Raw genomic sequence first — 22,603 nt, 5'->3', positions numbered from 1 at the left:
TTCTGAATGGCTCCACCTCTCTCTCTCTCTCTCTCCTTATTCAGTTTAACTTTAACTCTTTCCTCACATTCCTCCCACACACTGTTTTTTTAAATTGATTGTAACGGATGGGTTTGTTTAATTCTCCCACACACTGTAGAAGAGCTACAAAGTCGTCAGGTTTAAATCAGGGGTTTAAGCCGACAAGACAAACTGAAAGTATCTTTGAGCTGCTGCTGTTTTGTCTCCTTTGCGAGGCATCTTTCTTTCAGTGACTTCGTCTTTTGTTTTCCTGGATTAGCTGTTAATTACAGGGCAGAGCGAGGCTGTGAGGCATATTTCAGGCTTCACAGGAAGAGTCCCACGATGGAAATCTCTTCCTTAAAGTTTTCTCGTCGGCTCTCTTCTTCCTTTTTATCGTTTCTATCAGCTCTTCCTTGTCAGACTGACCTCCCGCGCCCCCTCTGTTGTTTGCTTTCTTTTTCTTTCTGACAACTGATAACACAAAACTGGTTTTTCAAGCTAGAATACCTATATAGTCCTATTTATGACTGTAGTTACAGTAAGTGATGGGTCTATTTTCAATATCTGGATATATGGATTTAAAGCTGACAAGCTGAACCTCACGTTGTTTTTTTAACATATATGCTTTATTTGGGTCAAAACAAAAACTACTTTTTCCTCTTCTGACTCCTGCCTCAGTTGTTCTGCTACCTTTCCCCCTCAAGCAGACCAAACCTTTAAGGGGAGTATTTCTTTAAGACGCACTCTGGTTTAAGAGCGTTCAATCAGACAGCAACACAGTAAATTATCCAACTTAAAAGAACAGAAGACTTTACAAAAGCATCTATTATCAGTTCCAGAAACCCGTTTTGGTTAGTAAGAGTTTTCTGTAAAAAGCAGTTTGTATCCCATAACTCTCGCTAACATCTTTGTCCATTTTATTACAAATTTAATGGTGAGCCTGTAATCTTTTTTAAGCTACTGTAATGAGCCAAGCTGCTGTGTGGCTGGGAGGTGTGTCGTGTTTGGAGTGATAAACTAAATCTCCTTGCATCGGTCTGAATCTGTGTGGGACTTTTAAATCACCGAGTTAGACCTGAGTGGCTGGGTGATTTTAATGGTTGTTTTTATGTTACAGCATAAAGAACACTGGACTCTGATCGCCTTATAGGCTTAAATGTCTGCTTCTGCAGAAGCATAAACCAGCAGTTAGAGAGTCGGAATAAATGGCTGAAAATGATCAAACTTTATCAAAAAAAGAAAAAAAGAAAAGAAATGTATCACAAAGTGGGTTTTCACTTGTTCATTGATGAAATACATCTTTTTTTTTTTCTTTAAATTGTTCACATTTCAGCCAAATAACTTAAAGTACATCATGGTGGAGGTTACACAATTTCCATTCAGATCCACTGTGAACCACTGCAGGTCTGTTGAGATCAGGTTGTATCAGCGCCCAAAAACCAGAACAAAACGAGCCAGAGGAAGTTAGTGTTGCGGCTGCCACTGAATCATCTAAACCCTCAGCTGCTCGCGCAGCCCCACAATGGAAACAAGCCACAATTCTCAATTTCAAATCACTAAAAAGCGCCTTACTCATTTGTCAGTGCAAAACAAACATGATGTAATGCATCGAAAAGCTCACTCGTGTTTTTCCGTTTCAGGTTGTCTAAGTGAGTTTGATCACTGCTCTCAAACATATCATGTAAATTCACCTACTTTCTGTTTCTAACTTGTTCTTTTTTTCCCTTTTTTATTTTAGCCATGTTGACCTGAGGTCAGCCCTGCTGAAACCCTTTGTTTGTGGGTGGGATTGTAACGGAACCCATAATGCAGCTGTGATTCTGAGCCCCAGCTGGTTATGGGGTCCGTTTCCATCCCACGGCGCACAAGACATCCCCCAACCCATCAGCCCGGTGGGGCATCCTCCTTCCTTCCACACATCAGACATTACGCTTCAACACTGCAGGTCACCTTGAAATGTTTTTAAAACAGAATTCATGTCATGTCAGTTCAAAACTCTCACACGAAGAACAAAAACCATGTTTAAACAGTAAAAGTAAAACACCAGTGGCAGTAAAGAACGCTATAAAAGCATCTGGGGTAAAAATACCCAGCTGAGTCACTGAGAAAACCCATTTTTGATAACAGCTACTGTCTCGCTGTTCACCATCACGACCCACGCAGGGCAGACCTGTGGTTTTGTTTCTGTTGAATCAGTGAAGAAAGTGAAACTAACGCCTGTAAGGTCATGTAACACTCTGTCGCCGGTCTGCAAAAGTGGTTCGCGACTGACTGATGCAGAGGTGTTTTTCCTCAATGACACGTTTTCTCCCGGATTGCTGTGAGCAGGAAACGCAACCGGGAATTTCGTGTCAGCCAAGAATGACACCTGAAACAGCAACTGAGGAGGCAGCTGAAAATGATTTTTTACTTTCAATATTTAAAATGTGTGTAGTTGTTGTTTTTTTTAAAAAACTAATTGTATTGCTAAACAGGTATTTCTAATAAACCTCAAACTTTAACCTGACAGTTATTGTGCATTTTTCTTGCAGTGCCCATTGTGGCACGTTGCTTATGATGCGCTCTACCACCGACGGTTTCAGTGGTACATATGTACAGTAAATAACAGTGGTTTTTCTCGTCCTCTTGGTACTACTACCTGGTTTATGTATGACAACAATGCTTTCTCAGAAAGCTCGTGACAACCCATGTTGTCCTGTAAATGTCAAATCACATTACAAGCTTTTACCATTTCCTCCAAACACATCACAAAGCAGCAGCTGCGATTTGTTCTGCTTTTACAAATGAGTGTGGCCCACTGTTTCCACAAACCAGCACACAATATGTATACGTGTTCTTCTTAATATCCATTGTTGGGTAAGGCCCATGTGTCTGGGCTTGGAGCCTTCATTGGCAAGATGCAATAGTTGCGGATTACATAAACTAGGTGAGGTCCAAAACACCAATCATCAAAGACGACACTCAGCTCCACAAAGAACAAGACAGCAGGCAAAGGTGGCCGTGAGGAAATCATCATGAAAGAAGTAAAGATAAATGACATTAAACATGTCAGCAGGCAAAATAAAACTTTACAAGACCCTGCAGATATAACATCTTACAACAATCAAATAAATGTAAACATAAACATAAACCATGTAATCAATACAATTATCTGCCTTTTCAAGCCTGCTTAATCTATAAGAGTGAGGAAAAAACTGCCCTCAATTACACCAAACAGCATCACCTACAGAGGAGTACCTGTAATTCAACAGTTCCACAAGATCGCAGGAAATGACTGAGCAGCAGGTTCCGTGTTGAGTCCACACCTGCCATCACCGACCCTGTAAAAGAGGGTGAAACCTTTCAACAAGCAGAGCACATATTTGGCTTCATAAGTGATTCTGTTTTGGTCGGTTCAAAATAAAGACAAACATATTGGGATAAAGCTTCATACAAGTCTATTAGATTTTTATTCTGCTATAACTTATTGTAGTATTTAACTGTGGATGATGACGTGATGTTTTTTGTTTTGTTCTTTCATGGCAGTTTTCTCATCTGGGTGGTTAGCCTGCTCTCTATCGTGCCGGTGTGTCCTCTTTGTTGATTGGGGATTGGACCTCACCTCATATTTCTATACAATTATTATACTATATTCTAAAATATTATTTCATCTTATTATACATCAGACTATCTTGATGATGTCTCAGCCAAAATATGCTTTCAATATTTGGTAAGTAAAATGAATGTTTCTCATCTGGTGCCTGTATTCTGTTTGTTTTCATATTTGTCAAGACCGGGCACGCGATGCATGTTAAGATCTGGAGCTGAGCGCACTCCTACTTTGTGTTACATTTCAGTGTTCACTCAAACATGTCCGGCCTGGATGGTGGAGGAATACACCCACCCGCGTGTCAGACACTAGACTAACTCAGCTATCTTCTATTTTATGTTCACGCTGCAGGTATTAATCCACCAAATGCAGATTTTCAGACTCACACAACTCAGATCCCAGAAGCATGATGGTGAAGCTTAAAAGTTTCAAAAGCACTGATAGTGAAGAGGAATGTAGATCAAACCACCCGCATTTCTATAGAAAAGAATTTTTCAGAAAAGCCAAACATGCCTACTGCATTTTCTTTCTTGCTTACAGTCATTTGTAGACAAGATGAAAATCTGAGTTACACACAGCTACACAGAAGGTGAGAGCGGTCAGGGAAACTGAAAAGAAAAGAAAACACACAGCACTCTGACAGCAGCCTGAAGGAGCCAAAGGTGTCACGTCCTATTCTTTCATTCATGGTTATGAACTGGCTCATGAGACTGTTCTTCATTTCCCTCTCATGCTACTTTAACCTCTGCAAACAGGCGTCCATCTCTCTGATCTGGGTGTCCGTCGCCAACACTGATGTGGAGACTTCCTCCATCACCGGCGTTTTCCTTCTCTCTGATGGAATTGCGTGTGCTGTAAAACAAAGACATTGCAGCATGCAATTAGAAGACAGTGACACCCTTTTATCTGTCTGCTCAAAGTGAAACTATGGCCACTGGTCTAACAGTCGTCCCTTCAAATCTACTCTGGTGAATAGAACAAACTCCAGCAATAAAAGAGCCTCCTGATAAGGACAGAATATTGAATAAGTGATACTGATCCTTATGCAGATTTCCTACAGATTAGATAAAGAACTGGAGACCCAAATACTGGCCAGAGGTCAGTTTAAATGCGTGCAGGAATCTGATGGCATTCTTTTAAAAACTAGCTTATCTGACAGAGTGGATCCAACTGTTTTATTCTTACAAACATGCTGGTCTGACTTCATCAGTGAAAATTTGTGTTCAACAATGAAGCCCACCTACACCTAAATACTGAGAACATCCAAGGGCATGCTGATCAATTTCAGAAAGTCCTTTCCACTAAACCCCAACATCAAAAGTATATGGGATAATAATAAACACCGCTGCATGGTCTTTGCTGATAATTTGAAAACTGACGAATAGCCATGAATGCTTGGGCTTTGTTGTAGGTTTTCAATGTCCACAGAAAAAATGATGTAGCTCCCACAGACCTCACTACCTGCTGTAAAAGGCTTGAGCTATTCTGTGGAGCCAGACCTGTATAGAGAATATAAACAGAGTAAAGTGTAAATGGACCAAAACCTCCTGTGCAGTAGTGTGTTTAAACCAGTCTATGTGATATCTGCACCTCATGACCAATTCACACTCTATACTATTTTAGTGATTTTTACTGGAATCTAAATGTACTGGTCTCCATAGAAGTTCAAACGTCAAACAAGCTTGTTGTTTCAGTGTGCTGAAGGCTACAAATAAAGACATTCAACAGAATGGTTCAGACATTTTTTAGTGCAGTTTAAAGTTTTTTTTCCATTCTTAAAAAATAAAAATTAACAATTCGGTTTAGAAGTACTGAACTTCGAGGACAGAAACTAAGTATTGACCCTGTTGCACTAGAATCGATCTGATACTGATACCAGCGCTTGATTGATAGCATCTAGCACCGCCCCTGCAAACTTGCCCTACAACAGAATCAAACTCACGGGGCTGATTGTGTGCACGTGTTCTGGTGGGCTGTACTGGTCCTCGTCGTCATCCACCTCCGCTGGGCCCAGGTGCTTGTTGAGCTCTCTGTCGTCCACTTCGTCCCTGACTGCACTTCGGTGCGGAGGTGGGCGTGGCGGGTGTAGGTGCTGGGGATGGCGCTTCACCGGGTTCCCCGCCTGGGCATTTCGAAGATCACGTCGCTGTCTACGTATCAGCTAGACGACGCGCTCGGTCCCGCAGCGGGTCTTCTGCTCGTGGTACAGTGACCCGCGGACGACCCTCTCCGCCAGCAGCTGTTTATCCGCCGGTAAACCGCGGAGTTCTCGCCGTGCCCGCGATCAAGTTGCGGATCCTCAGCAGTCTTCGGATTTCGTTCTCCTGCCAGTTGTGCATCCTGGGGTTGCGTTCAATTACCCCAACAACACGTCTCAACTTACAAAAAAACAAAAACAAACAAAAAAACAAAACAAAAAAAAAAATCACACAAACACCGTTTTAAAAGATGTATTTATTTATTTATTTATTTATTTATTTAATCTTTGCACTCCTTGCGTCATACAGCTCCGCCGGAAGACGACGTGCAAAAAGAGGAGAATTTGTCTCCCACCCCCCCTTTTAAACTCCTGATACCGTCATCACGTCACGCCAGTCACTCTCAACCCTAGTAAACACACTAAAAAACTCCGATAAACAGCTAAAATACTGCGAAAACAAATAGTCATTTACAAATCTCACCTTCTAGCAAAGTTATCACAGATTTGTAGTCTTATTCGTATTTATTGGATTCTATTATTGTTCTTTAATTTATATTTAGTTTCCAGAGGGTGCTTCCTTATTTCATGTTTGTTTTTATCGTTAAAAAAAGGTTTGTTTTAGTTTCGGTTTAATTAGTTTCACTCTTGGTTTAAGTCTAATTATTATTGTATGGAGGGCATGTGTCAGAGGCTAGAGTTAGTAAAGTTAGTACAGGTATTATAATAAAAACAACTTTTGGAAAGTAGTTCACTCAAATTTTGTGATAGTATTGTAGACATTCAGAGTCTCCAACAGTCTTTCAACACCTCATGACTCAAGTTTTAATACTTTCTTTTTATACTAAACCTAGGGATATTTTCTTCACAGCTTTACTTTATTTAATTATTGTAGTGCACAAAATTGCTCCAGTTAGTTTTAATTGCTCTCAAAAGTCATTTAAAAAAATATTACACACAACAACACACAAACTAAAATATTTCTTCACATCTAGTTTAATTTACTTTTATTTAACTATAACAACCTCTCCTAATGGATTTTATGTTGCTAAGCAAAGGACATCCCAGTATCACATATTGTTTATTATATGTATTCTGATTGTACTCTGACTCTGAATGAAAGAAGTCAAAGTCTAACTCTCTGGCTAAACAACACTGGAAAGGCTCAATAAAACCTAACAATGATGAGCAAATGTATCATCCAATCAGAGCAGGTCTGTCTGCAGGTGTATGGTAACACATGGCACACCTACTTGGTGTAAATATTTGCATTTTAAGTTTAGGCATGTTATTTAATGTGCTTTTAAGGCAAGTCTTATGTTACAGCAATGTTTGGGCTAAAACAGTTTCGTGATAAAGTGAAGGGTTGCATTGTGTAATCCACTGTACTGTAGATGGACCTTTGTGAACCAATCGGCTAACAGATCAGGTACTGCCCCAAGGCAAAAAAGTAAATATAGGACAACAGGCTTGGACATCATGCAAATGCAGAACCAGAAAACTTGACCCCCCCCCCCCCCAAAAAAAATAAATAAATAAAATCAAGGGAGCAGTATTACAGCACAGCTGCTGCAGTCGCTCTGCACTGCCCGGTTCCAAATCATTCCTTCAAAAGAACAAATCTTCAGGATAAGGGAACAGAGTCTTTTCCTGAAATGATCCCTTCATTTCTCAGATTAGTTATGAGCTCTCGGTCAGTTATGAGTGACAGTGAGGGTTAAACTAACCGAGTGTGTGATTCAAGTCAGTAGTTTTTTCTTAGCTATACTCGTCCTACAGAGGGCAGTCTTTGTCCCTGAGCCTACGGCTAATGTAGCCAGAGGTTAATAGAAGATAGGCTCATTTCCCTACTTTACATTTAAAAAGTCTTCTTTTGTTTGAACAAACTTTAAATGTTAGAGTTGTCTATATCAGATGAGAGTGTCGAAGCTCTCTGCTGCTGCTGTAGCTTTAGAACATCAAGAACTATAAAGTGTTTGCCATATTTATCTGACCAGCAGCACTTAAGGGAGCCGGGATAAACAGAAGTAAAGACACTTTTTTTTTTAAACCTTATTTCAGTTCAGTGTGATTAATGCAGCCGAGTGCTAGCCAAACACTGAACTGAGACTTTGCACGTCTAACTGCACACCATCAGGACATCCAGACGTCAGCGCTATACTGACTCATCTCTTTCCTGTGAACCGAAGACTGCTGCATGTTCACACGAGAGGTGTTAAGCCATGTCAAACATGAAGTCCTGTTTGTTGCTCACATTTACTAAATCCATTTTGTCTGTCATTTCTGGAGTGAAATCAAATTTCCAAGCGTAATGTGCAGTGCATTATCTGCCTCAACAGCAGCTCAGACAATTAAAGTTCCTTTGTTACACCGACTTATTTCTAGCCTATAAAACACCTTACTGAGAGTTAAATATGTTTCAGTGCTAAAACAAAATGTAAAAAATATGCATTAATCTTTCTCCTCCATGACAAAAACATTTTCATGTCATTGAATATCACCTTAGTAGTTTATAATAAGAAGAAATGTGGACAGAGGCACTTGACAGCTGTCAGACAGTCGGTGGTCTGACGAGGCAGAAAGTGCAGGGAACTAGGTAGCAATCCAAGATTTCATGATTTTTTCTTGTAGTTTCATCAACTGATTATTTCAGTCATGGTTGTGAGCTGACATTATAAGGCATTTTCCTGTTATGGTCCATTGACCTCTGCAGATGGATGTCCTCCAGCACCTGTGTGCAGTTGCAGGAGGACTTTTCTCCAAGCTAGGTGACCGTCACTGACACTAGCTTCATCATTGTTGTTTTCCTTTTCTTTGCTCGAAATGCAGCGTGTCATTAATGGGACAATGACACATTTTCTGCAGTTCGTCTCTTTAAATGATAGAGATAATGGGATCTCCATGTCTTTAGGTCCATAATTTGTTTGACAGAGACAATTTTTGATAATTTTGCCTCTATACACCTATCAAAATGATCAAACATTACTTGGGCAAAATTACAAACTTTTAAATATAAGGGTTACTTTTTTAATACTTGGATGGAATTCCTTTGCAGTCAGTAACTGCCTGATGCCTGGAACCCACGAACATCACCGAATGCTGTGTTTTTTCCTTTGAGATATTCTGCCAGGCTTTTGCTGCAGCTGTCTTCAGCTGCTACTTGTTTGTGGTTCTCTCTGCACTCAGCTTTGTATTTAATAACTGAAAAACTGCTCTGCTAGGTTGACAACCATTCATACTCACATTTACACCTACGGCTAATTTAGAATCACCAGTTCACCTAACCGCACTAACTGCATGTCTTTGAACTGCTGTAAGGACCTTCTTTTGTGCTACCCATAACTTTATTATCTTTAAAAAAAAAACATTTGCTTAGATGACCAATGTGAAAATTGCTGCATGTTAAGTTTCTACACACAAAGCTATTTATGGTTGTATTAGCAAAAAAAAGTAAGCAATAAGAAAATGATCTAACTAAACTTCACCCCTGATGGAAGGATTTCATGATGTTGGGTTTCTAAGACCAGGGTCAACTTTTGAGTTGTGGGCTCACTTTATGATTGACCCTTCTCCTTCACTGGATCAGAGGTGGCGAGCTCAAACCCTAACAAAATTCCAGATTCTCAGTACAGAGAGCAGTATGCACAAATTTTGGGGCACAACTACTGCAGTTATTTCACCTAACACTGGATGGCGCCATGCCGGTCCGACACGCGAATGTATGTCGTAGGAAAACACAGATTACATTTCACTAGTTCCGCAAAGAGAAAACAGGCAATGCAGCGCAACATCTGACATCAACCAGCGAGCAACCGTGCGGCTAGCGTAACCCAAAATCAGGCTCATCTTCGCCCGTGTCAACGCGAGCAGCGGGACGACGCCTTGACACAAGATATGAAGACAGGGTGAATGAGCTGACTGGTAGAAAGCTCACCTGTTTGTGCTGTGGTGGTGGTGGTGATGATGATGGAGAACATCGAGGAGCTCTCGCCCCTTCGCATCACCCCTACAGTCCGTGCTCTGAGCTCCGCGCTGCGGGGGAAGCGTGAAGATGTCCACAGTTCCAGCCGTGTAAACGGTGACAGGGTATTCCCTGAACCGGAGAAGCTTTGGTTTAAGGAGAGCAGCGCTAAAAATCTACGAAACAGGGACTTCTTGTCGCCGACCACGATGCTTAACACGTTGTACGCGGACGGACAGGTTGGTTTGATTGATACCTGTTGGATATATTAGCCTCTGTGTGACTCCATGCTAATCTCAGAGTGTGCTGTTTTATGTTATTTCAACATAACGCTAAATAGTATCTAAGCCGCTCAATGCGCTTTCTGAACACGCTTCTTAAATCTAGTCAAACCGGACGCTGTCACCAGACAGCGGGAATACCGCTGCTTAAACACATTGAAATTCCGATAAACAACTCTTCATTTTATTCTTCCGCTAAGCGGTGTAGTTCCTCGGCGCTAGTGTGTTTATGTTAGTGCTAGTTCGTTTCGCGCAGTAATGCAGTGATATTAAAAATGAATAAAGGTGTTTTCAGCTGTTTCGAACGTGACTCGACCAATAGGAGCGAGGGACCGGAACTATCTGCTTTAAAGTGCTCAGGTGATTCCGACTGCCCGTGAATGCCACACGGTGTCACAAATAACACCTAAATTCGCAAAACAGTAGGTACATCTGAATGATACTAAGAGGGCCTGGTACCGTGGATTGATCAGGTTGCTGACTTTGCTCCAACATCATCATCGACCAGGCACTAACAGCCTGCAGCAGTAATTATTAACCCATGACTGACACATACAATATAGGTCAGATAGACAGAAAGGCCAAGCTGGCTGTGCTGCAACTTGCGTTACATAGAGCACAAAAAGACCCCGTTTAAAGCTTGTTCTCTTCAGCCATAAAATATGACAATGCAAAGATTAAAAAAAAGAAACAGATTAGTACATATTTGTTTGTATCCTTGTGCATGTGTTATGTTCCACAATTCACTTGTTTTGTTTACAGTGTAGAGATGCACTGGCATTGATTTCTAAAGCAGACTCCATTATCTAATGTTTTTTTTTCCACTGAGACATACTGAGAATGGTGTGCATTTTTTTTATTTGCAAAAATGTGTGTAGAACAAATAAAACATGAAGCACTTTTCAAAACAATGTTACAAAGTGCTTAGCAATAATAAAAGCAACAAATATGAAAAGTTGGAGTTAAGCATGACTACAGTGGGAATTTAAAAACAATTAAAAATTCAAAAGATTAAGGAAAAAGAAGGAAAAACAAACATTTATACACATTTGGGTCTTAAAAATGAAAAAGATTCCGCATTAGCAGTTATAGAAAGCGGATGATAAACATGTGCTTTAAGAGATTTAAAAGAGGTTACAAAATTAGCCTGGATGAGATGCTCAGGTAGGGAAATCCAAAGTTGTGAGACCTGGACTGCAAAGCCTCGATCATCTTTAGTGACTAAACAAGCTTTACAGACTACTAACAAGAACATGCTTTGTTAGTGGGCAGCAGCCATGCTCATTTAAAATAACATCTCATAGATATAGGCAGGGGACAGACTATGTAGGGGTTTAAAGTCCAGGAATAAAATGTTAAAATTAATTTTTAAAGCTAACAGGTAGCCAAAGAATGATTGCAAGGACTGGTGCCTGTCAGCAGGATTTTGAATTAATTGATTTTTGATATCTGTCTAAGCTGAATGAAGAAGGATTGCATGACATTAGACTCAAATGAGAGGTCAGAGTCATAAAATACCCCCCAAGTTGCAAACCTCTTTGCAAATATTCTTTAATACAATGCTAATGCTAGGGGAGGAATGTGTGATTATAACTGCATGACTGTATCATGTATCAGACAACCATTAATACAATAAACAATAAAAACGCCCTTCATACATTATACTTTTCTTATTGCTTGTATGTGACATCCTATATCTATTTTTACATCCTCCCAGGTCCCTCCAGCAGTGATGTCCAGAGTGCTGTCCCTTCGTGGTAGTGGGGTTCTCCCTGTGGCTGGTGGGGAGGTGATGGGTGAAGGTCTAAGGGTACGGGTGGATCGGGCTGCCACATTCAGGGCCGTTCTGGCGGGTGGAGCTGCAGAGTACCTGAAGCCCTTGAGTCAGAGGCAGGGCTGTGTGGTGCTCAACTGCCCCGCACTGCACCCTAAGCCCAACACACCCAGTCCTGACACAATGAGTTTAGGCCAGCTGAGGACTGTTCTTCTGGCTGACCACATGGGGGCACTGCTGAGAAGACAGGGGTGAGTCTGGTTTAATGGACCTGGACCTTGAAAACCTTGCCAGAAATGTCGGGCTTTTAAAATCCTCTTGGTTTTAATTTTTCTCTCATTCAAAATGAATTAATAACACAGTCATCATAACACTGGAAAATTCCCTTAATTAACTGTTTTCTGCTTCCCAAATGTGACAATTAGCTGATTTTTCTCTTTTTTGCATTAGTGGACATTTGAAAGATTTTACCATTGGCTTCTTGATAATCTATAGACTAATCAATTAACCATCAATGGATGCAACTGTTAATTAATCCCTTTCCCTGTCTTAGATATGCCGTGTCCTTCTGCCCCACACTTCCTGAAGACAGCGACATCATCAGTTTCCTCCGAGCTCTGGGAATCGATTGGCCGACAGCCCCGGGTAATTGGACGAATGAAGAGCGGGAGGAGAAGATTCAGGACTCGTTAGAGAAGTCTCAATACAGAGAGAGGGAAATGGAGAGAGGCAGGAGAGCTAGCGGAGGGGGAGGGAGGAAAGCAGAGGAGGGAGAGAACGAAGGAGCACTCAGGATCAACCTGAAGCAAGTTTTTCAAGAGGAGGGGCTGCCGGGATACGACCCCAGCCTTGGCACCTGCACGGGTGAGTCTGAGTGCTTTCCCCCATTGTTCCCTTGCTTACCACAGGCCTTCATTTACACCTCATCATGAAGAATGATCAGTTTATCCAAATCCAGGGCAAATATTTTTCATCAGTTGTTGCTTTTTGTGTCAAGGTCTAGAAATCTCTATATCTCATCTTCCTGCTTGTCCAAAAAAAAAAAAAAAAAATGAAACTGGCAGTTTTCTCTTTACTGAAGCTAATTGCAGTCCACTCAAATAAATCAAGCTCTGTTTTATTTTTATCTGAGGATTTGTGCCAGAATTGCTTCTTGCTGAGCCAGTGACCTCCTCAAACCTCATGTTTCCAGATTGGTTGCCAGGAGACTCCAGCAAGCTTCTCACCTGGCCAAGAATAACTTGCGGCACTTATAATTATAACATTCCCGTTTAATTAGTGAGCTTAGAAGACTGTTTTATGTTTACGTTAAGCTAAGCCAACATTCTCTTGTGTGTGTGTGTGTGTGTGTGTGTGTGTGTCTGAGGGGTACCTACTTATTCCAAGAAAGCCAGCAAGCTTAGTTCCCAAAGTAATAAAACTGCATTGATGCAGCTTAGCTTAGATAAAAGATGAATGAGATAACAGATATTTCATATTGTATAATAACAGCTGACAGACTGTTGTCCTGTTTTAGTTAACAGAGACGGCGTTTCCCAATTGGCACAACTGGACCTATCCACAGCTGACTGCACAGTGAGACAAACACACTCCATGTCTTTGTTTTTAATATAAAATTATTAATAAAAAAACAAAATAAAACGGGCAGACAAAGCACTGATTTTAATTTTGTCACTGCCTCTTTCATAGGCAGCCATGGTAACAGCGTTACATGTGACTTCCTGTCAAGATGAGTTCCGCCAGCAGCAGATAGCAATGCTGTGGAGAGCCAGCGGAGCCAAACACACACAGGTAGCTGCACACACACACACACACACACTATGCAGTGATGAAGGGTTCCTATTTTTACCTGTTCTGCTTTCTGTTTCTGCAGAGGCATCTTGTTTGTGGGCCTGTGAAGACTCCTGGTTCACACCTGACTGCTGCACAGTACTTGCAGTAAGACACATCAATTCCTCTGTCTGTGCTTCTGCCTCTTTTTTTTTGTTTTATCTCTTGTCCTCTCTCGTCCTTTTTGTGACATACTCATGTCATTTCTGTTACTCCTCCGCACGCCCTGCCCAGATCCCCACCAGATGTGTTTGTTTTCACCAATAACACTCTTACCATCATCTTCCCTGCACCGTAACGTTGCAGATGTGATGAATAAGACGCTGTTGGGCGCTGTTGATGCTTTTCTTCGTCTGCGTGTAATTGTGGTGTATTTTTAGCTCGGTTCCCTGTATTAATTCTTCCTTCTCTCCTCCAGGTTGAGAAGAGGTCAGATGAAAGAGGCCTCTGAGATGAAGTATGGAGATCAAGTAGAAGGTGTGTGTGTTTATGTGCATTCTCATTGTGCATATAGACTGTAAGTAAACTGAATTAACTGAAGACAAGTGCTTCCTCCTCTTGAAGGTCAGACGTGGGATGACATCATCAAGGTCATGACCTCTGCTACAGTCAGATTCGAGCTGCTGTCAACTGTCCACACTAGTCCTGTGAGTCATCAGTACAGCACTGTTTCCTTTCAAGCAGCCATGCTCTAATGCGCTAAGTCAGACTGACTGACAGCCGTATGTTTAGGTGACGCTGGACGTCAAGAGGGAAGGCGGTGTGTCGACCAAGGGGCCCAGAGGAGGAGTGTTTGTGATGTATAACTGCGCCCGATTGCACACTCTGTTCGACAGCTACGAGAGAGGAGTGGAGAAAGGTGAGAGCTGTGCTTTTCTGTAAATAAATGTTCCCGTAACTCTGATCATTGTGGCCAATGATTGCAGTCTTCCTTTAACCTCACCCAGTCTGAAGAGAAAGAGAGACTTATTAAAAGCCAGAACGAGCTTTATTTATAGTTCAGCGGGACTGTGATGTTTTGTTACATAAATAAATCAGAAATCGATATTGCTCAGTGGGTGGATAATGTTGCATGTGGAGCATTTTATTTCTGTCACAGTTATAAGAAAGCAAGGTTAGCTGCTTTAGGGTGGTATCCAAGGACATGCAAAACACAAAATGTTGTTATGAATATTAAGAAGCCAGAACAAAAACAATCATAAAAAAAAATAGCAAAGAAAAAAAAGCAAGTCAGACAAAAAAGTGCTTTACACACGTGTGTCAATCAGATCTTAAAATTCATGAGAAACCAGGATATGAGTGATGTCATCTGATAAATCTGGAAAATCCAGCTCAAAGCTTAGGTAGGGCTAAGCTTTGAGCTGGATCAAATTGTTCCGGAATTGTTTCTATTCTGCAGGTGAACTCCATGTTAAGATGTGGTTTGAAAAAAGGGAACAATAATGATGATTTTCAGGTGTTTTGCTGAAGAAGAAGCTGGGTCAGCTGTTCTAAGGGGTGACACCTTGGCAACACAGTGGTTCTGGGCCCATCTCAAGAGTTTCACTTCCTGGTTGAATAAAGGTTAAAAAAAAACTAGCAGTGAATAGGGATGCTGACATTGGATGATTTGGAGTGCCATCATTTTAAAAGGAATTTTATATGTGGCCTAAAACTGATCCTTGTGAAGAGTAAATGCCTGTGATGACTGGGAGAGTTATTTCTAAAAGATGAGAATAAACCTAAATAAGTGCAGAGTCCTAATATGCAGGGTCCAAAAGAATGAAAGCTTTCATCCACAGCTAAATGAAGGGATACTTGGCTTATTGCTTGGTTTCTTGGGTTCAATCAATATGTCTATAATGTTGAACATGTAATGTAAAATCTATCACAATGTTTCTTCATTTAGTTTTCCTGACTCTTTATCTGCAGGTCTTTACCCAGAAATCCCAGAGGACTCCCAGCTGGACTTCTCTGCTCTGAAAGAAGAGGTGCCACTTTAGTGTCTCCTACGATATGCTGTTCTCTACAATTTGATTATTTTTCTTAATTTTAATTATATTAGAAACTGTAACTTCTAAATTTTAGTAATGCAGTGTTAATCCTACAGCGCTACCATGTGACTGTGTTTTAACTGACAGGGTGAATGGCTTCTCCTGTTCAATTACCTCATTCCATTCTCGGAGCTGCTTGAACAATCGGGACAGGCTCTGGATAGCGAAGGGGGTGGAGCCAGAGTGAACATAAAAACTGAACAGGTAAGAGCAATAACAGAAAAGGTGGATACGTCCGCTGTTGCAGATGTTTATATAACTTATACACATGTTTGTGTTCCTCAGATCTGTAAATTTCTCGTGTCGCTCAGTAAAGACTTTAGCTCCTACTACAACCGGGTCCACGTGCTGGGGGTAAGGATGTACTCATATAGTATGTGTGTACTTACAGAGGGGAGTGTGTACAAATTAACTGGATTATATTATACATATTGTCCCACAAGAAGTAGATTTTATATTTGTACTCGGTCTGTATACATACACTTAATCATTTTCTGAATTATATCTTACCACAGCAAATATGCTTACAGTAGGGTTTTCTGATTATGTGTGAATGCTGCAAAATCTATTTGCTTATGCATTTATGTGATTTTTCTTGTGTGTTTGTGTGTTCCCTTTCTTCTTATACACTACATTTACATACAGTTGTGGTCAGAAGATTGCATAGACTCATTCGTTAATGCAGACCTTCCCAAAGTGTGGGGCCCGCCCCCTAGGGGGGCGCAGAGCCATGGCACGGGGGGCGCAGTATGAAAAGGGGGGGGGACGAAACGCTTGGACACTGCTAGCACGGGGCGCCCACAGAAACGCAAAGCAGGAGATGAAGCTGAATAGCTGAATATGTTTCCAAACCAACTTCATTCTAAGCCAAAGACTAGAAAATATGGTGAAGCATATCTTCCCTTTGGTTTCACCTGCACAAGTGCCGAGGTAGGTCTCCCCTGCAGAATTGGTTTTCCCTTCGTCGGGAGCAGCGCTGGGCTGTTCAAATCACAACAGTATCCCACATTCTTGATTTTTAGTTCACAAACCCTTGTTGTAATGACTAACTACTGGTGACATTTTGGAGATGTTAGCTCTGTATACAGTAAAGTTACAGCTGGATACAAATAATATCAGGCTGATCCTGCCAAAATTTGTTCCCCCGGTTCAAATCACGGACAAACAGGATCCCACAGTTGTTTATGTTTTTAAACCCATTTTGCACAGAGAGGCATTTTTTGAAAAATGTATTGATAGCAATGTTGAATATTATTACACAGGAAGAAAACAACTACACGTAAAATAATCCCACCGTGATGCCTCTGCCTTTCTAAACGGAGGGACAGTAACTGGGTGTGTATATGTAAGCGTGTAAAACCTGAAGATAGTCAGATTAACAGTATTTTGTCTCTATCTGCCATTCTGCAATTCATCTCATGTAAACAATAACATGGCGCACAGCGTGACGTGAAAAAAGCCACATACCTTTGACGTTGCGTGACGAACTCTGTATTCCTCGTCCACACAGAAACGCAAAAAAGGAGTTTTAAAAAATCTCCATTTTCGGTGATTCGAAACGCCGTTTACGTGTGGACGAAACAGCTGCGTTTTCAAAAATACCCGTGTAGGTGTGGACGTAGCGTAAAAGAGTTAGTAGTTTATTTTCTTAATACCTGTAATTTATTGCAGATTACTTGTATTTGCTTAATTGTTTACTAAATGTTTGAGGCAAAATGTTTGTTGTAAAACAAAGGGGGGCCTAGCAAAAAAACTTCGGGAACCACTGCGTTAATGCATGATCATCCTAATACTTTGAGGCTTTTAATGATTTTTTTTTTAACTGGTCTTTTTCCAGGGTGGAATAATTAATTTTCTCTAATTGTGTGGAGGATTAGAGAAAATCCAAGATAAATTCAAACTTATGGATTTTGTTCCTGTTTTCTTTTAAGTCATTAAAGATCTATGCTGTGCATTCATTACACTCTGGAAAAAGAACACGTCAAAGAAAGCCTGAAATTACCATGATATTCATGCCCATGATGAGCCACCTCTGACCATATCTGTAACAGACAGAAAAGAACTGAAGTTTATTTTGAAGCCAGCAGTTGTTTTATTGTTATTTTTGTTCCTCTGTATTTTCACTCCCTCACATACCCTTGCTATATTCTCAGTCTTTCTTCTTGTCTGTCTTGCTTGCAGGAGCCACTGCCTCATCTCTTCAACCAAATGTTTTGTCGTTTGTATCTGCTGAGAGCATTGAGAGAGCTCTACCACAGCGCTCTGGACACCCTTAACCTTCCCCCCATCAGGCAACTATAGCCCCGACATAATTCACCCACCCTTCACTGTTGGCTCTACCTCCCTGCCTTCCCTACGCACACACCATATCCATGTGTATTGTGTGTGTCTAGCTGACACCTTTTTTGGCAATATTAAAACAAATTATGACATTTCACTTGCCCACTGTCCCGCTTCTGCATTTCCCTGTCAGTGTATTGTGATATATTCTAACTGTCTGGTTATTTCAATGAATAGTGTAACTACAATATATAAAGTGGACCCTGTTCTGTTTTTTTTTTCTGGGCTGAAAGATTTTCTTGGACAATTTGAGCTGCTTGTTTGCTGTAAAAGAAATATTTTGACATTTGGGTTGCTGCTTATTTGCTTTCTTACTGACTGATGAGAAATTATTCCTTGTCTCAAGCTGTGTGCTTTTGTACTTAGAATCTCTTCACACACTTACAAATACAGCTACAGAAGTGCTGCATAATTACCTGTCAGCATTTCAGTTGTGTCAGTCTTCTGTACATAGAAAAAGGGGCGATGCCACTAACCAGCAGTCATTCACAGTGATGGCATGCCAATTGCTAGCTAGCCAGCAGCGGCAGCTTTTCTTCTGATGGACACGGTTTGCTGTTTCTTGGAGTATATGCCTGTTACAGTGTCATTTTTACTATTAGAAATTTTGGCAATATATGTGCGGTCAGAAGATTGCAAAATATAGCTGCTAGCAGTTCATGTTCTTTAACATAAATGCATAACTTGCCGTTTTTGATTTAAGACTTAGCCAGTTAAATTCACTTTACAATACACACTACACTACACTAAACAAGTACTTAAGGTATATAGTATACTGCACTATGATATACATAATATGCTACGCAAGACATATTGCTTGGCACCCTTTGGATGTATAGAAATTGGAAGCTACTACAGCTAGTTAGCTTTCCTCAGCTAGTTAGTTAGCTAATTATCTTAACACAAGGAGTGAGAAAAGAGCGAGACTGGCTCTAAATCAAAATAACAAAGTCCACCTATGATTTTTTAAAGTGTGCTAATTGGAACATTATAACTTGTTTGTTTCAGTACAAAAACTTGGCATTAAACTCAGTATTTGGAAGGGGTTGGATGGTTTCCTAGAAACCTCCAGTTGCCTGGAGACACGAGTAAGCTACTGGTGATATCAGTCTTTTGGGTTTTTTTTTTTTGTTTGTTTGTTGTTTATTTTAACTCTCAATGAGAAAGCAAGTAAGCACATTTTCCCATAATGTCAGAATGTTTCTTTTAATTTTGGTTTTGTTACTACATGATGGAGAAAATGTCTTTCCCTTAAGCACAGCAGGCGTCAGGATCTAAATCGGTTAGATTGGCAGAGCTGGTATGCCCTTCTGAATCTGCTAACCATAAATTAAATGTATTTGTCCTTTTCACATAATAATCCCCAAATCTGAACTAGCTTTAATTTATATTTGGTGCCAAGTTATAATTAAGGTGTTTGTCTCAACTGATCTGTATTAAGACTTGCCTTATTACTTATTACCCATCTACTCAATGTCACCAACAACAGTTAAATCCTCTTTAGAACACATGTAACTGTTTAGTCACTCCCTAAAGGAAGAAAAACAACTTTTATGAGTCTTCTCCAAATGTTAAATGTCCCCATTCATGGAAATCTACCACCTTGTATTTATCAACAGTTAGAAATATTTATTGTCATAAAAAATAGAGAGAAATGTACAGAATATATATTCTTCATCTGAGTCTTAATCACTGTGTTTACATGATTATTATCCTGCTTGACAAATCACAGATGTTACTATGAAACAGCTGTTTCGGACAGTTATGGACAAACATAATGCATCGTGTCACAATCTTAGGACATGCATGAAATGGCATGATAACAATATGTATGACTTTTATGCCAAAAATGCTATTTGTAAATTTTGGAAGTGAAATGATAAGGATCTAACATTGATCGTTCAGTTTTTGTTGTTTGTGACCAACAAATGTGCCATAGCATTTTTTTTTTTTAAATTCTATGATAGTACAGTCCAGTGTTATTGATCACAAATATCTGACAGATTTACTTTTCACTGCATGAAATGTTGTTTGACCCTGTAAATGTATGATTTAAAAAAAAGCAAACTTTTTTCTGTTAGTTTATTTTCTTTAGAAAAGGGAATGAGATGTTTACAATGTGTTGTTTTTATTTTAGTAGCTGGCCTGTTAGCTGCTGTTGTAATTACCACAGTATTAAAGCAGAGGATCTGCAGAGAGACTGTCATGTTTTCCTCTTACACTCTACTGCACTGCAACCATGTCTAAACAGAACTATGCTGACTTACATTAGCTTTATTTTTCTCTTGCTGCCATGTTTCCTGCCTCAGGCCCCAACACCTGACCTCGGTCACCCATCCTTCATTCTGTTCTCCGTCTTTTATGCCGACTCCCTCCTTATAGGCCCTGTTTGTTATTTTATTCAGGGCTATATTATACAGTGTAGTCACACAAATAGTCCAAGGACTTTCACATTATTTTTCCCCATAAAAAAATTGACACGAAACCTTGTTGACTGCAAACCAGACAGCTATAAAGATGACTGCAGAATTGTCAGGAATGCAGTCAAACACTAACTTCATCTGTTGAACCTTTTGATCATACCAAGTGAAATTCCATCTGGAGACCTTGCTTTGCATTTGCTGCATGCATTATTTACAGCCGAGCTCCTACTAATTCCCCTCTAATGAAAATCTCTGCACCTCTGCCCCGTAAGTGTATTTGTCCATCTGAATGTAAATAACACTGCCAAATCTCGCCTACACACATCTGTGCACCCGCAGTTTGTGTGTGTTTTTCCCCTTCTGCAGACTTAAAAATAAGCATGACAGACTCTCTCACTGTATGTTTGTCTCGAGCTTCAGTGTCTGACAGATGGTGATACTGATACTGATGTTTTATACATAAATCCTCTCGTGCTCTGCTCCCCGCTGCCCTTGGATTCAACAATAACTTGCTCACTGCACAGATATGAACACTTCACTGTATGCTGCTAACAGTGATCCTTCACTGAGGATACAACCCCGCTAGTGTCATGTGTAATTTGTCTTTTTCCCTTGTGTAGACCCCCTCTCCCTTTTGCTGATCATTTATTTCCTCATTTATAGAAGAAAAGCGTTCGTTAACTCTGACTCAAGCCAAACTTATGGTTTTATTTGCTTTTATGAAATAGTTATTGAGTCTGCAGTGCTCCAGGAAAAATAAGACACCATCTTGATATTTTATAAGGCCCTGTGCTTTGTTGATACCTTGCGACTTTAACCCCGCGCCTTCTTATATATCTCTACTGTCGATGTATAGCTGTATACCTGTGTACTGTAAATGACACACAACTCTGTCATCCTTGTTTTGCTCAGTAAACTGGTTTGAAAACTGGAGCATTTAGTCATTTTTAATTCTATACAGATGCAGATGTGTGATTGTGACTTTATGAAACACGATGCAGTTGGAGAAATGTGCAATGGATGTGTGAGTTTGAAAGAAATAAACAGACTCTAATTGTTATGGTAGTTTCATTTTTAATGCAGAGAGACAGAATATGAACCAAAAATCCATGGAAAAAAATGTCATTGAGTAAAAGATGTATTAGATCCCACCCAGCTTGAATTTTGGCTCCCACAGATTGGTTCTGTGTCCATGTGGCAAACATTGGACAAGAGCCTCCTTCCCACAGCCAGAACACTGGAGATGGGTTACGGATCGGATGGGTCTTCCAGCATGACAATGACCTAAAACATGCCGCCATCTGTAAGACAAGTATCTGTGCTTCTACTTACGTAAAGAGTGCGTGTACTTTCGCCAGCTCAGGCTATATGTATGAAAACTGAAATAACTACACGGGGTTAGGGACTATCTAGTGGCTGCAGGAGCGGCCATCACATGGCCTCTATGTGGACTCGAATTAAGAAATTTGAAGGTCACATCCGATTTTCTGTGCAGTTGCTTGGCTGGAAATGCCTCACCCAAAATCATTTGTTTGTCTACTCACACACATGTGCATGCACACTGCACACTCTTGCTATTAGTTTTCCTTCTCACTGTTAAATGTAGTCATGACTTTAAAAGCTGTGGTGCTTACACGTGTGGGAGCAATAGATTATTAATGACTGCATCAGTTGTATTTTTGTTTTGTTTTTTAAACATGCTTTCAAAGTGAAACAAAGAGGATGTGAGTTAGTAGATATAATAGCTGCATGATTAAAATAAATATCTGTAAAAAGAAGTGATGGTGATGGCTTGGATAATTGGTCTTGTTTTAATTAATGGAGGGAGCACAGACAAATCGGTTTAGCGCATTAATGATAATGCCATTAGTGGAGAATTTCACTATTGGCTAAGGTCAGCAATTAGCGTGTAGCTTAGATAAGAGCCCATGCGGTCAATTATGGGAAATTCCATGGAGATAAGTGAGCATTAATACAGAAATTCCACCACATAAAGGATTTCTGATCATCTCATCTTAACAACAGATTAACGAAATAATTAGAATGATCAGATAAACTTAAAATTAATTTCATCAGTTTACAACCTTTTGGATATTGAGTTGAAAGCTAACATGTTGTTAAAAGAAGCTATAAATATGTTTCGTTCCCAGTGTTATTTGCAACATATTGCTG

The 22,603-nt window shown here is 40.3% G+C and overlaps 1 protein-coding gene and 1 pseudogene across 2 annotated transcripts; one reads left to right on the top strand and one right to left on the bottom strand.

Annotated features, from left to right (window-relative positions):
- Positions 1 to 1,213: 1,213 nt before the first annotated feature.
- Positions 1,214 to 9,816, bottom strand: LOC146364077 (uncharacterized; annotated as a pseudogene). Its single transcript, XR_014798873.1, has 4 exons — positions 9,724 to 9,816; positions 5,839 to 5,970; positions 5,531 to 5,753; positions 1,214 to 4,444 (listed from the first exon to the last, which is right to left on the bottom strand). The product of XR_014798873.1 is annotated as an uncharacterized LOC146364077 (transcript).
- Positions 9,536 to 21,364, top strand: dalrd3 (DALR anticodon binding domain containing 3). The gene is made up of 13 exons (XM_084916210.1): positions 9,536 to 9,989; positions 11,749 to 12,056; positions 12,359 to 12,669; positions 13,322 to 13,380; positions 13,495 to 13,596; positions 13,679 to 13,743; positions 14,054 to 14,112; positions 14,200 to 14,282; positions 14,368 to 14,494; positions 15,547 to 15,605; positions 15,756 to 15,872; positions 15,954 to 16,022; positions 17,850 to 21,364. Exons 1-13 carry the CDS (start codon positions 9,750 to 9,752, stop codon positions 17,967 to 17,969), a joined length of 1,719 nt encoding a protein of 572 aa, XP_084772336.1. The 5' UTR covers positions 9,536 to 9,749; the 3' UTR covers positions 17,970 to 21,364.
- The last annotated feature ends 1,239 nt before the right edge of the window (positions 21,365 to 22,603 follow it).

This window comes from Perissodus microlepis, chromosome 20 (genome assembly GCF_051167445.1).
Source record: "Perissodus microlepis isolate ML-2025 ecotype Zambia chromosome 20, ASM5116744v1, whole genome shotgun sequence".
Lineage (NCBI taxonomy): Eukaryota > Metazoa > Chordata > Actinopteri > Cichliformes > Cichlidae > Perissodus > Perissodus microlepis.
Note: the sequence above shows the minus strand (reverse complement) of the source record. Positions and strands in the feature narration are given on the sequence as shown.

What these genes read in the sequence shown, in the direction of transcription:
- dalrd3 (XM_084916210.1), top strand. Translation starts at nt 9,750, where the DNA reads ATGATGATGGAGAACATCGAGGAGCTCTCGCCCCTTCGCATCACCCCT. An exon ending in CGTTGTACGCGGACGGACAG is followed by an intron (nt 9,990 to 11,748) that starts GTTGGTTTGATT and finishes ACATCCTCCCAG; the next exon opens with GTCCCTCCAGCAGTGATGTC. An exon ending in GCACTGCTGAGAAGACAGGG is followed by an intron (nt 12,057 to 12,358) that starts GTGAGTCTGGTT and finishes TCCCTGTCTTAG; the next exon opens with ATATGCCGTGTCCTTCTGCC.